The sequence below is a fragment of the Sinocyclocheilus anshuiensis genome, unplaced genomic scaffold (genome assembly GCF_001515605.1).
Source record: "Sinocyclocheilus anshuiensis isolate Anshui unplaced genomic scaffold, SAMN03320099.WGS_v1.1 scaffold86, whole genome shotgun sequence".
NCBI lineage: Eukaryota > Metazoa > Chordata > Actinopteri > Cypriniformes > Cyprinidae > Sinocyclocheilus > Sinocyclocheilus anshuiensis.
The window spans coordinates 4,319,474-4,333,856 of NW_015547662.1; the positions used below are offsets into that span (position 1 = coordinate 4,319,474).

The 14,383-nt window shown below is 37.1% G+C and overlaps 1 protein-coding gene across 1 annotated transcript; it reads right to left on the reverse strand.

Annotated features, from left to right (window-relative positions):
• Window positions 1-515: 515 nt before the first annotated feature.
• Window positions 516-5,103, reverse strand: LOC107702287 (neuronal acetylcholine receptor subunit alpha-3-like). The gene is made up of 3 exons (XM_016504542.1): window positions 5,078-5,103; window positions 3,465-4,524; window positions 516-1,546 (listed from the first exon to the last, which is right to left on the reverse strand). The coding sequence occupies exons 1-3, from the start codon at window positions 5,101-5,103 to the stop codon at window positions 1,421-1,423; spliced, it is 1,212 nt and encodes a 403-aa protein (XP_016360028.1). The 3' UTR covers window positions 516-1,420.
• Between the last annotated feature and the right edge of the window lie 9,280 nt (window positions 5,104-14,383).

Sequence of the window (14,383 nt, forward strand, 5' to 3'; positions counted from 1 at the left end):
TTATCTAATGCCAAGTTTTCGCAGTTTTTAGAGCTCCTCAACTGCTCTAAAGTCATATTGAAGAGTTTTGATTTTGTAGTATATATAAAACTTGCTAAATCACTGTACTTTGCTGCATTTAAATTGCAAAAAGTGTCATTTCCACACACCATAAACAGTGCTACAGGATTATGAATGTGCTAGAATTAAGTCAGATCATTCTGAAAGAGTTTTTACACTTAGGAAATGATTATAAAAAGGTGCTGCTTTAAAAGACCTAATTCTAATAAAACCAGTCATAAAACCAGAGGCAATTTTAACCTCTGCTTTAGCAGCCAAGCCAAGCATGTGTGTTTCAGAGACATACGTCACGTTTCCCAGACACGCACCACATACATGCACTCATTGCTTGCCGAGTTTGACACAGAGGCAGTAAGACAGAGATGATAGTGTGTACAACAAAAAATAACTTTTATTTGAAAGACATCTGTTAAAAAAATTTTTTACAAAAGTGTCAGAAGCTGACAAGTGGAAGTGGAAAATAGATTTAAATGGTGATATTAAAGAGGGGATTATGTATCTGATAGAGCAAGAGAGAGAGAGAGAGAGCATGAGTGTGAGAGAGGGAGGGAAAGCAATCATTTTAATAGCCTGCACAGCACTCAAAACAGTTAAGGATTAAGACATCATGGTCAATACAACTGCTTCAAATTAAAAAAATCTTCAACATGCAGTATCATAGGAATGAGACACACTGAGTAAAAAAAATAAAAAAAAACATTCATTAATCTCATTCTAAACACAAATTATTTGGCATAATGGGACCAGATTAGTCATTTTTATTCTGGAGTGCAGCCATGCCACAACTCAAAGATATTTATAGATCACCCATATTCTTGACTAATTATGTCCCATAATCACACGGCTCAGTGTTTATCCTTGAAGATTTTGGTGAACTAATCTACACAACATTTTTGTGCTTAAACTGGATTTCCTCTACTCTATTCCCACAATCACTGTCTTTTGCAGATTTTCCTGAGTGACTGTTGAGTTGAGAGAAGATGGCCATGTTGTTTGGTATAAAATGCCACATATCATGTGTGTGTAATCAGATATTGTAAGTGGAATGTCATTTTGAGTAGTGGACACAGAACACCAGTCAGTCTGATTGGTCTTCTTATGGACATTTTAGTGCTTCAGGATAGATGGTGATTAGAAAGTTCACTTGGAGTCACTGATTGTTAAAAAAAGGCAAAAAGCAGTCTCCAATTGATTAGTGGCAGAGAGCAAAACAGACCACCTGATTATGTTTTTGCTGTGTGCAAGGACACCAGTATATAGTTTTGTTGTAATGATGGAACACGTGTGATACTAATTAAATATGGAGCATGTCAGTAACTCAGATAATGATTGGTTAGAACAGGCAAGCTGGCATAGTTAATTACGAGAAGAAGTCAATCAGAGGTTGCAGGAAGAGTCCCAAAGTTCCCAGCACACACACCAGCACAAAGACCCAAAGGAAGATGCGGTCAATCACCATGGCAACATACTTCCAATCATCCTCCACCTAAGAGAGAAAGGGCACACAATAAACAAAGAAAAAGAGGAGAGATGGAAGGTTAATAAATGAAAGAAAATAGAGGTTAGCGGTAACAAGGAAAGAAAATTAGAGAAAGAAGCAAAAATTGAACGTCAAAGCAAGGTAAATGGAGGAGAAAATGGCAAAGAGAGGATGAGAATGAGTGAAAATCTGACTGTCCAGAATGCTTTACTCACACTACATGGGGATAAGCTCAATTAGATTGTGCTACTATAAGCGGAGCTATGTGAAACATTTTCTCTTCACATATTTAGGCACTGGGTGCATTACGATGCTAATGTGATTCAGTAGTGAGGCTCTGAGCCAAGAGTGAAGATGAAGGATGAAGTGGTGAGACTTTCCATGTCAAAGTGTGATGTCTCCACTGAGGGATCTAGTCTTGCCAGTGAAGCACTCAGTAAACATTTCCACTGAGAGTAGCTGAGTCGTTTCCGTAAGCTTATGCTAGATGTCTGTGATGTATAATCTGTCCTTATCAGGGCATTACAACCAAAGCATGACATGATGTTAGAATTTGAGTCATACACTAAGTGGACACCTTCTTTCAATGGGCAATGTGTTTTTTTATTATAAAGATGTTATGACATGTGAAAAGACAAGCGGATGGAACAATGACAATGACTTTTCCCAGAGGGAAACAAGTTACAACACATTGACTATTGGAAATCAGACCAGAAATGCATCCCTGAAAAGCCACTAACACACAGTGATACCAGGGACTTCTACCGAGGAGGACCCCTCTCCCGGAACACGACCGAGCCCGATTTGTAGAAATACAAATGCATGCTCTCTCACCGATAGCTAAGTTAGTGTGGGGCTGTGATGTGTTGAACATTGTTCTCCTGCTTCTGGGACAGGAGTTATGTATTCATAGTGATATATATAGTTGCAACACATTGACTACAGGACCAATTATCACGCCCAATTAATCTAGCAAATATAGAACAGGAATTAATACGAAAGCTCAGAAGCAGCCATCCCACGAGTTGAATGACTTGCACTCCCTCAGGCTGTTACATGCCAAGAGATAGCCTCCACAATTCAGTGAGAGAGACATTTCTTAGGCTGCACAGTACAATGAGTCGGATTGGCAAAACCGACAATGAGTTGATCCAACAATCGAAAAGGTCTTAGACATATAGTTGAATAGTTAATGTGATGCACCTCACACCTCTCCAGGGAACCCCACGGATTTCCTCATGACATGAAGAAAGTTCTGCTAGACTTTCAGAGTCAAGAAAAAGTATAAATAATAAAGACTTTTCGTAGAGAGGGCTTTACCATTATGAACTGCAGAAACAACACTGAGCCCACAACACTGACCTCAAAGCCCACAGCTCTGGTCAGGGATGCATAACTTCCGCTTTTGGTTGGCTGAGCAGATCTGTACGCAAATAGGAAACACCAAGGCTGTTCTACTAGAATGTTGATGATGATAGCAAACCACGTTTTTGACGGTACAAAAAGAAATGCATAAATGAATAGCCTAGGGCCACTGATGCATGGATGCATCTTTTCCTAGAGAAGCACACTGATCTGTTATGGATAAAAGCATAGGACACCTGACATTTCCACATAATTCGAAGAAACCTATACTGGCATAGGAGATCTGTGTTCACCCTTGAAGATGCCATTCCTTGACACAGGGTCCTCCCCTGGAAAGGAGGTCCAGTTTGCTGATGTGCAGTTTGCTTCCCAGCTGACACTGATGTGACTACTCTCTTTTTTGACAGAAAAGCTCTATTGCATGTGGATTCAAGTTCCATGTAAAAAAATAAATAGAATGAAATAGAATACAATTTTGGCAGTGTGTTTATCCAGAGAGCACAATTCCTTATAATCAATGTGTTGTACCGAGTGGATTGACTGAATGGGAAATGCTTACCTCTTTGGCTTTGTTGCGGCTCCTCATGTTCTCAGCAATGTACTTCACACTCTCAATAGCCTGTTTGATCTCCGGTGACACCACAGAGAAAGCCACAACTGTGTTAATACCCTGTGAGCTCAACTGACGACTCACTTTTCCACAATCCCCCTCAGTTGCCTCTTTCATTGGGTGACATGGGCATCCCCCTTTCTTTCCTTCTAATGCTGATTTCCCCTCTCCAAATTCCAAAGAGTTCATTGCTCCCTGTTGAGATGCACTGTTTTTCCTCTTCTTTCCCTCTCCTCCTCGTCCTGCTCCAGTCCCGGACGAGCCCCCACTTTCTAGTCCTCCTTTCCCAGAGGACTCTGATAGATCGAGAGGCCTGCGCATGAGCATGATGCGGGGTAAAGCTCGGAGGAAGACGGTACGGACCCAGCAAGGCATAGTGTGGGTCATAGGGGTGCGATAGTGCACATTCAATACAAAGACGGTGATGACAATGGAGAGGGTGACGAAAATCATGGTGAAGAGAAGGTACTCGCCTATCAGAGGGATCACGAGTGAGGTGGATGGGATGGTTTCCGTAATGACAAGAAGGAACACAGTAAGAGAGAGGAGTACCGAGATGCACAATGTCACTTTCTCACCACAGTCTGATGGAAGGTAGAAGACAAGTACTGTCAGAAAGGAGATGAGGAGGCAGGGGATAATAAGGTTGATAGTGTAGAAGAGGGGCAGTCGCCGTATGTAAAAACTGTAGGTTATGTCTGGGTAGATCTCTTCACAGCAGTTGTACTTGATGTCATGCTTATAACCTGGTGCATCGATGATCTCCCACTCTCCACTCTCCCAGAAGTCTTTAAGGTTCACCTTTGAGCCAATAAGAACCAGGTCAATCTTGGCCTTGTCATAGGTCCAGGAACCAAACTTCATAGAGCAATTCTGATAGTCAAAGGGGAAGTAAGTAATGTCCATAGGGCAGGATGATTTGAAGATTGCAGGAGGGACCCAAGTGATGGTTCCATCATATTTCAAAAGAGCTTTGGTTTTGTCCTCCACCAAGAAGTCCCCAACGGCACTGTGTCAGAAAAAGAACATTTGAATGTTATGACTGCTGATGCATTCATAAATTAGCTGACACAATCCGGCTAGGGCAACAAATTCTCAGTAACAATATTACACAATGTAACGTACATAAATCACTCTTAACTGTCAACACAAAATGCTGATTTAAGCAGTAAGTTCAGCAGTAATGCTGGAGCATGTTTTACTCATTATTGTAGCACTGAAATATGTACTGTATCTACGTAATATATGTCTAACCAGACATTTTTACAGAAACCCTGTCACTATTAAAGCAAAAAAATTACATTCAAAATAAAATAGTAAATAAAAATTTAGCAGTTTTTAAGCCAAATTAAATTCAAAGATCAAATGATGCATGCTTCTTCATACTTAGGGTATGAAAAATAGGTTCACTAAATAAATAAGTTCAACTAAATAATAACTAAATCTTTGCTGACTGTGAAATAACTATTCATAACAGTAGTTTATTGTTCTGCTGATTTTTAAAAACAATAAAGTGAAATGTTTGATCTAGTTAGACTAAACTTTTTTTGCACATATATTACCATCTTTTTAACCTCTTTCTTTCCATTCGTTTTTGGAGAAAACTACTGTGCTACCTTTGAGTTTTCCATTATTTCCATAACTTTTCTTTTCTATGGTGTCCTGTTTCCACTTACTCGTCTGCTCCATGTACAGGGTATATATCTACTGTATTGTTCTTCCCCATCATTACTCAACCCCATCCTTTGCATGTTTATGCTACACACGTTTTCTTGTTACATTCTTACCAACAGCAATACAACAAGACATAAAGAAGATGAGATGCCTGTGTTAACACATTCACAAGCCCTACATTCTGCACACAGTCATCACTTACATGTCTCAGCCAGAGATTTGTTTCCATGATCTGATTGACTTCATCCTATAGAGAGGAAGACACAGGTAGAAGCAAAGACAGCCATCCTCTATTATTTAGAATGGAACATGTTCTAGCAATAAAATCAATACAGTTCTTGTCTAATGGCAAAGAGACATCTGACAAAAAAGGGGGTTTGGAGGGCTAAAATTTCAGAAGTACTTTCATCTATTTGCTTCAAGTGTGTACTGTCTGCATTCATCACTGTAGTAACAGCTCCTGCATATCCACAAGAAAACATCTGGGGGAAAAAATGCTTGTTGGGCAAATTTTCCTTAATCCTGTGAGTGAGTGAGTGAGTGAGTATAATCTATAATCCAGGATTGTGTTCTCTAGAGTGGTGGGTTATGGCTTGTTAATCTCTCAGGTGTCTGTCTCCATGAAGCAAGAATAAAGGTGTGCTGATGATCTTGGCCGCTTTCCCCGGGTGAAGTGGAAATTTAATCCAGGAGTTTTAAGAGGAGTGCTGATTTGTATGACTCCGGTGAAAGCACAGAGTCTGCACTACTTCCTGTAATAGTGGGGCGCAAAGGCTTTTAACTCAATTGCTCTCTCTGACCACAGTAAATGAAACAAAAAGCTCTCACAACAACTGAAAACAGCACAGAATTCCACTTACAGAAAGCCACCTGCGGAGCAAATCCTCTTTTTTCCAATTTGGAATAAAAGACCTCACACACTATTCATACATTTATTTCTTTGAGTTTAAACTTGTACACCTTAATTAATGTGACTAGAATCCTTTAGTTTTTTGACACAGATGTTTCAGCTTTGTTTGATTTCTTTCCACAAGCATAATGCTAAAGAGTATGATGATTTGTAATTGATGTCCTACAGAGTTTATTCTTTAGAAAAATATTCATTAAAGATGCACAAAAACATAAACAAAAAGTCAACATTACATTTCTATACTTTGTTTAAATTAATGTTAAAAAATTATAAAAATAACAACAAAAAATATGTTGTTTTAAATTGCACAAGTGAATTTAGGCATCACAATGTACAGTATGAAAATATATATTCATATTGGGATTTGCTAAAGATTTAACAGTGTTATTCAATTATTTTAAAAGATTTAAATGAACATTAGATGATGGAACATGTAATATAAATGTAAAAATAAGGAAAATGTAAACAATATGTACAATATCCAGTATTTACGAATATCAATAATAATTAAAAAAAAAAACTCTAATATTGGCTAATACTTAAAAATCTCTAATATTGGTTTAAAAAAAAACAATATGGTAACAATATATTACGTAACCCTACTACTACTGACTGCAATTCAGGCCTAGAAACATTTTTACAGGCTTACATCTCATCTCAAATACAATGTATGGACAAAAAAGCAGGTTAAGTATTTTGAGACAGTGGACACTGGTTTTCTTACCACTTTAACAAGCTGTGAGATGGAGACCTCAAACTCCACAGTGACGGGGTCAGACACATTTTCCACTGGCCGAATGAACGGATTATACCTCCTGAATAAACGACGAAATAGCCTGTCTTCTCCTTTAGATGAGAAACATTCTGCACAAATAGCACACACACATAGGAATAGAAGTCTACTTTAGTATGCAGTGCACTGGGTGGGACCCAGGGATAGACTTCATTTATAATACAGTGAATGGCGAATTGGAACTACAGAGAATGAGACACATGCAATATAACATTCAGCACCGGGAATGTAACATGCTATACATTAGCAACAGTAGTTGACTGATATCCATTGCACTATCCATTGCTGTGTCAGCTATATTTGTATGATAACACAATGTAACAAATTTGTTTGACTTAAATTTGTTTATGGTTCTTATGAAATTCTGTGTTGCTGATTATTATTGTACTATTTATTTTCACGCAGCATTTATATTTTGGTAAATATTTAGGTCAGGTAAATTTTAGAACTTCTGTCATTAATTATGAAACATTGATTAAGTTTTGTTCTAATTTTGTAACCTTTTTTGTTTTTAGGATATTTTGCTTTTGCAAGGATGGGAACATTCTAGAAGTTTCTGTAACATTCTGGAATATTCTAGTACTTTCTGGAACATTCCAGCCATAACAGACAAAAATCCTCCAGTGTGCACTTCTGAAGTTTTGGACGACTCATTTTTGTTAAACTGTTGTTATTATGCATGTAGCATGTCATTTTTATGCATGAGTAATAACAGATAAGCTTGTATAAGTGTCAACATATGTTTTTAGATTTCATGAGCACTGTTAATGATTCACAAAATGTCATGTGATTTTCGTATTCAGCATGTCAAACTTCATAAATAAATATTAAAAATAAAAACCAAAAATTTGTTTAATGGTGCAATAATACATTAAGAAAAAATGTGTTGTTTTTGTGTTTAGCTGTGCCCTCACTCTGTTTCTTATTTAAAATTTTGAATGTGTGGTTTTGTAAATACTGTATGTGAGTGTGTATACTCTGTTGCTTTTAACACATTCCTCAGAAAATAGAATCACTTTAAAATAATGCACTCTGATGGAGCTAGACAAGTCTGAAGGAACACTGAAGAACACAGGAAAAGTCAAGAACAGATTAGGGGTGAACTTAAATGTAGAGTTTTTTCTTAAAATGGGATATAAAATTTCACTCCACAGTACTACTAGTTAGTTTATAACATTGAACTTAACTTGTCTGCAGCAGTTTCTCTTAAGACAAGTCTAATAGGATACTGGTTGAAAGTGTAGTCACTTTGACTTTACTGAAGCAAAAAGTACAAACAGAAGCAATGTAAGTTACATCATTTGCTCACCAATGGATCCTCTGCAGTGAATGGGTGCCGTCAAAATGAGAGTCCAAACAGCTGATAAAAACATCACAATAATCCACAAGTAATCCACACCACTCCAGTCCATCAATTAATGTCTTGTGAAGAGAAAAGCTGTGTGTTTGTAAAAAAAAACAAATCCAGCATTAAGGCATTTTAACTTTAACATGTCACTTCTGGCCAAAATACATAATTCATAATAACACTTTTTCCAGTGAAAAAATGCATTGCCTGTTGTCATTTACATCAATTTACACCGACATATTTGTTTAAAACTGCTTTTGCTCATAAACTGTACTTGATCTGTGCATATTTTTCTCCTGATTCATAAGTGATGACTGAAGAATACCATATTATGGATATTGTACAAACTTTTATTTTATACAATATTACTGTATACAAACACTCAGCTGGATGGACTGGAGTGGTGTGGATTCCTTGTGGATTATTGTGATGTTTGTATCAGCTGTTTGGACTCTCATTCTGACGGCACCCATTCACTGCAGAGGATCCACTGGTGAGCAAGTGATGCAATGCTACATTGCTCCAAATCTGATCTGATGAAGAAACAAAGTCATCTACATCTTGGATGGCCTGAGGGTAAGTAAATGTTTAGCAAATTTTCATTTTTTTGGTGAACTATTCCTTTAAGATTTAAGTTAAGAATTTTAAGTTTTATGCTATCCTGTAGCTGTCATGTAAAAAACACAAGGCAAACAGTAGAAACAGTATACTGAATTTTATTATATGTGGTTTAAAGAAATAATGTAATGATAATCAATGACATTATGCCCTGTATCAGCTTCGGTAATATAACTGCAACATAAATTGACTTCAGTTGCCTGTTGTAAACAGTCATTTGCAGTTATGACCTCTGTAAACTTCTAGCAAAAATGGAATAGGACTGAATGCAGTGAGTCTTATATAAAAGTCAGTTGCCAGGAACTTTAAACACCCAGATACACTCATACACTGACAGTTCAGTGCTGCTGTCTCATGCGTGTATGGCTCTTGTTTTATTTTCCTCTTCTAATTACTTCAACTAGTTAACTCTCCAATGGCCCCTCTGTTAATGGGGTTAGCCAAGGGTAGCAAGGCCCTGCTTCCATTAATTAAACGGACTTAACCCTCATTCAAATACATAAGATAGAAAGTGGAGAGTTGAAGTTTAGAGTTAGCTTTCTGAACTCCATCAAGCTTAAGATAAATTAAAGTAGAACAGTGTCCACATGGACCACAAATTCTCTCAAAGTTGAACTCTTAAACAGACCCTGGTGGGAAACTTAAAAGGATAGTCAATTGATAAAATTTTGAATTAACACTGTCAGTTAAAAACATAAAACAGGATGAATATTGTATGTCCAAGATACTATTTACAAAATCTGGCAATTAGATCAAATGTATTCCATTTCAGAGCCCAATTCACATAAAAGCGTAAGAATGGAGCAGAGATGACATATATTATCATAATTGCAAGAGAGCTGTCAGTGGCCACAATGAGGATGGAGGCTGATCAAAAATAGCAGCGGTACTTACTTTAAATTACAGTTCATAACAGTTAAGCCCAACACATTTGACTTAGTCCACTGGATTCAGCACTGAAGCCCATTAAAAATGCAATTACAAAAAAGCCACAGGTATGAGTCACTGTGGAATTTATTCCCTCTTTACTGAAATTAGTTTCTTAGAAAAAATTGAGTACCAGAGATTGTGCATGTGCTGCACTTTCTTCATCCTCTAATAGAGATTTTATACATTGCGGTCTTCTTCTTTTTTTGTGGTAAATTTGTATTCATTGTGCACAGGGTATGATGAAATTCCAATAAGGCACATGAAAAGGTTTTGATTGGTGATGGATGAAATATTCACAATATGTGCACAATGATTTTTCTATATATATATATATATATATGGAATACGGGCACTCAGTGGCAAGAATGCTTTTCACTCAAAAATTTCCACTTAAAATGTTTTAGTAAAATATGTTGCACACACTGCTCTTTATTACTATGTTTTGTTATATTGGTACAATATAAATGAAAATAAAATAAAATTGACATTTTCTTCATTTAGTGAAATCCAGTTTGGGAAACATACATTAGTTTATAACTGAATTTTTCTTGCATTAAACATTTAAATCTATTTGGCAGCAACGACTGTTTGATCAAAGTTATGGTTCATTTAAAATGACTCTTTTAAAGCCATAAATGTCAATATATACTGAATATCGTAAAAATGCTAAAAATATATATTGATATGGTTTTAGCTATATTACCTGACCTTATATTATCCAAAGTACATTAGTATTTCCAGAAACGGGTTTGCTGGAGATGAGAGAAACACACAAGCAGTAGCAACGGTGATGAAGAAAATTCAATCGGTTGGAAAGACTAAAGAATCATCTGTGATAATATAAAGCCATGTGCAAGTCACTTGTGAACTGCTGCTGAGCACATATGCCCTCATGTAGAAGTAATGAGAGAGAGAGAGAGAGAGAGAGAGAGAGAGAGAGAGAGAGAAACACTCTTCTCTGTTCTTTCTCTCAAAGTGAGCAGGACACTAAGTGTGTTTCTCTGTCAGAGGAGGAAAAGCATTACAGATATAATCAGACAGGTGAGCTGTTCTTGTTGCCCAGGGACATGAGCCTGCCTGCCCTGCAGCAGCACACACATGCCTGTTCCTCGCAGCAGACTGTGTGCTTCTGTGTGGTCAGGACATGTGTCACTGTCTGTGTATGTGGTGCGTATGTGTGCACTCTCTATCTGGAACAAAGAGTATGGAGGACATGTGTGTCTGTGTGAGCTTGTGACTAATTCCGAGCACAGGAAGAATGACACTAAGCCACCTGGAAATCTTCATATTTCCAGCACTGTCATCCATTCTTTAAGAAGTAAGCTTCTCTGATGGTCTCGAAGAGAACTTAGGGCGATCTTCTATCATAATTTCTTCTTCTCTCAGTTCACCCTACATATGAATTGGAGCGTTACCTCATATCACACTGAAACATATCAAATTGTGAAACCGCAGGGTCCTGGGGCTCCAAGACCTTTGACATCAACTATATAAACCAGCCTTAGGAAGACAGAAGAAACAGAGGTGGAAAAGCTGGGATGAAAAAGAAAAAAAAAGAATGGGATACAATTCAAAATGCTTTACACCCAGTCTTAAGGTGAGGATAATCATTTTCACTTTTCTTTTGTTTACTTTCTTTTGCTTTCTTTCCTTTGGAAAAGAGGGGTTTACCTCCCACAACCACTCTCTCTGCTGGAACCACATTGATTTCTCTCCTCAGCACCAAAACACAGATGTGAAGCTATAGAAAAAGAGCGCTTGAGTGGATAAAAGAGCAATTCTCCCCAGAGGATGTTCCTCCATCTAACATTGGATATATGTGTAAAGCCTACAGTATGATTTTACACACACACACACGCACACATATATATAATCCTGTATATTGCATTGTCACACCAGGTGTGATCAAGCATGACAACAAAATGCACAAACTACAATACATATTTATTGTCTACTATATACTATTAGTATTATCCTATATTTTATAATATACTATATGCTATACCTATATATACTATTAAACAATAAGTTATTTTTGCAGGAAGTGACAAATACAGTAATATATTTTGTCTCATGATTCATATTTGTGATTTTTTTTTTATGCCAACACTACATGAATATGGATCACAAAAGAGGCGAGGCACAAAGTACCTCTAAAATATTTAACTTTTATTCAGGCAGATTAAAAAAAATCAATAGAATAAAATCTTAGCAATACTTTTCTTCAGGTATTATCGATGCATTTCTATCATGACAACTCTCAGACTATTTTAGCATGGTAATGGATATGGCAATGTTAATGTATTTGGTCTTGGCGGAACAGATCTGCTATGCTGCTGAATTTCTGCTGCTGTTGGTTATTGCTGTTGTTGTAGATTATTGCTGCTGCTTTAAAGCAAGTACAGGAACTTTCTACTGCCAATGCATACGCCGATGCGGTGCTGTGAGTATTTAAGACACTGCTGCTGCACAAATAGCATATAAAATAACCCATAGCACATCTATATAGGTGGAGCTGGGGAAGGTGGAGGATTTCAGAGGAACTCTGAAAGAACGCTGTGAACTGCTCTAGTTAATGCTAACCAGCCATTTAAATGTAAAGCAGTAATCTCATTGGCTGCGTATACAACATGAACCAATCAGCTTGTGCCAAGTAGTTTAACAATATGAATATCATCAGTTTGCATTAATGACCTGTCAGCCTGTGCCATCTAGAGTTTCATGACAGAACTTGGCATTTGTTGTAGTTTACATTACATTACTGAAAATACATCAGGCATACATCAGGCCACTGTAGTGGCCACCATGAATAGAAACAGTGGTTCTTAAGACTCAACTTTAAATGATTTAAAATAAGTCAAAAGTTTTAAATTATGCTAAAAAAAAAAAAAACTTTAAACTTTTCAACAACCTTTTTTTTCTTTGAAGAACCCTGGTTCCCACTGTCTTGCAAAACATAGACATTAATTAATAATAAATGAATAAAATTGCATTACTTTTTGAGCATTTTAAAATAAATATAACTTTTTCTAGTTTTGCCAAGCTCTAAAAAAAAATGTATCAGGTAAAAATGGTGAATAAAAGATTTTTTTAAAACCATTAACCCTTATGCATTAAATCACAAACAACAGGAAAAATCTCAGGGCCTTTGAATATTGTGGACAATGGGGGGCTTCTGAGTCAAAATTGTTGAGAATCCCTAAATTAAAAGGTATTTGTTAATTGGGCATTTTAATGGACATTTCCTTGGTTGTACTATACATTTAAAATAAAACAGTTATGCAATGTTCACAGAGAGAGAGAATGCTTAATTATAAAATTTAGTGTGTGTGATAGAAAAGTTTCAAAGTTTCTAATGATCATTCAGTTTTTTTTTTTCAGTCCTTTAAACTTTAAAAACGTTCATATTTTTCACGTACCTACAAAAATGCATCAAAGGGATTATATAGCTAATCATCTAATCCTACAAAACCTGAATTTTATTGATCTTGTGTCTAACTCTGCAGCATGTGATAAAAGAAGAATATAATAAAACAAAAATAAATGATTAAATCAAAAATAAATTGTCCATCCTCACTGATGACAATCAATAGATAATTTAATGACTATTCCACTGCAAATCTTTGGTACACAAATCGCAAACAATATGAGTAATACTGCCTCTCCCTTGCTCCAACATAGCGCTCACCAGAACTTTATATCTGTGCATATCTCCTGAGAAACCTTTCCTAGGCCCTCAGGTGTCTTTCTCCAAACATCTCCCTCTTGTCTCTTCCCTCCTCCTTGTGATCAGTCCAGCATGGAGAGAATGCTTGCAGCGAGAATGACATGCAGCTGGAGCTGAACACAAGTTCATCCTCAGACAGCTCCTCTTTTCCAAGCTCAGAACAGCATCAGGAATTTAGCAATGTGAAAACTCAACAGGATGCAAGCTGTGTGTGTCCTTTGAGTGTTTGCCTGTTTCTAAGTTTATCCCTAAATGTGTGACTCACTCTTGACTGACACAGTTGCATGGCAGAGATCAAAAGTGAAGCATCTTGTTTCTTATTTAGATAAAGAGTTACCAGCTAAACCAAACAAGAAGAGGAGGAACTTGCAGCAGACACTTAATCCACGACCGAACGTGGACTTGTTGCTAACTTTACGTAACAGCTTTCTGTGAGTCGAGAAGACTTTAAATATTTCAGCGCTCTGACGCACATGCGGATGTTGACGAAAGTGGAAAGCGAAGCGAATAACCCGCATTTCATTACAACAATGCCACTGGGCTCACCTACCGGTTTCATTCTGCCGATGAAAGGCTTTAAAGCGATTAAACAAAACTGTGCTTTCGTGCTATAAATTTAGCAACAATTGTGCTATAAAATAGCCGTCGGATTCCCCGCTGTTAGTGTCTCCCGAGCGAGACGAATATGCGCCCGAAACTCCGCGTTCCGCGCGCACGCCAGCAGCCTGAAGCATGGATTTGACTATATTAAAACGTAACGCTTTGGCAAAAATCGTTATTAAGATTATTATCAAAACAACACAACTAATCTATAAACAGATACGATGTCAATGTCACTGTACGCCAACAGACTAATTACCAATTTAAA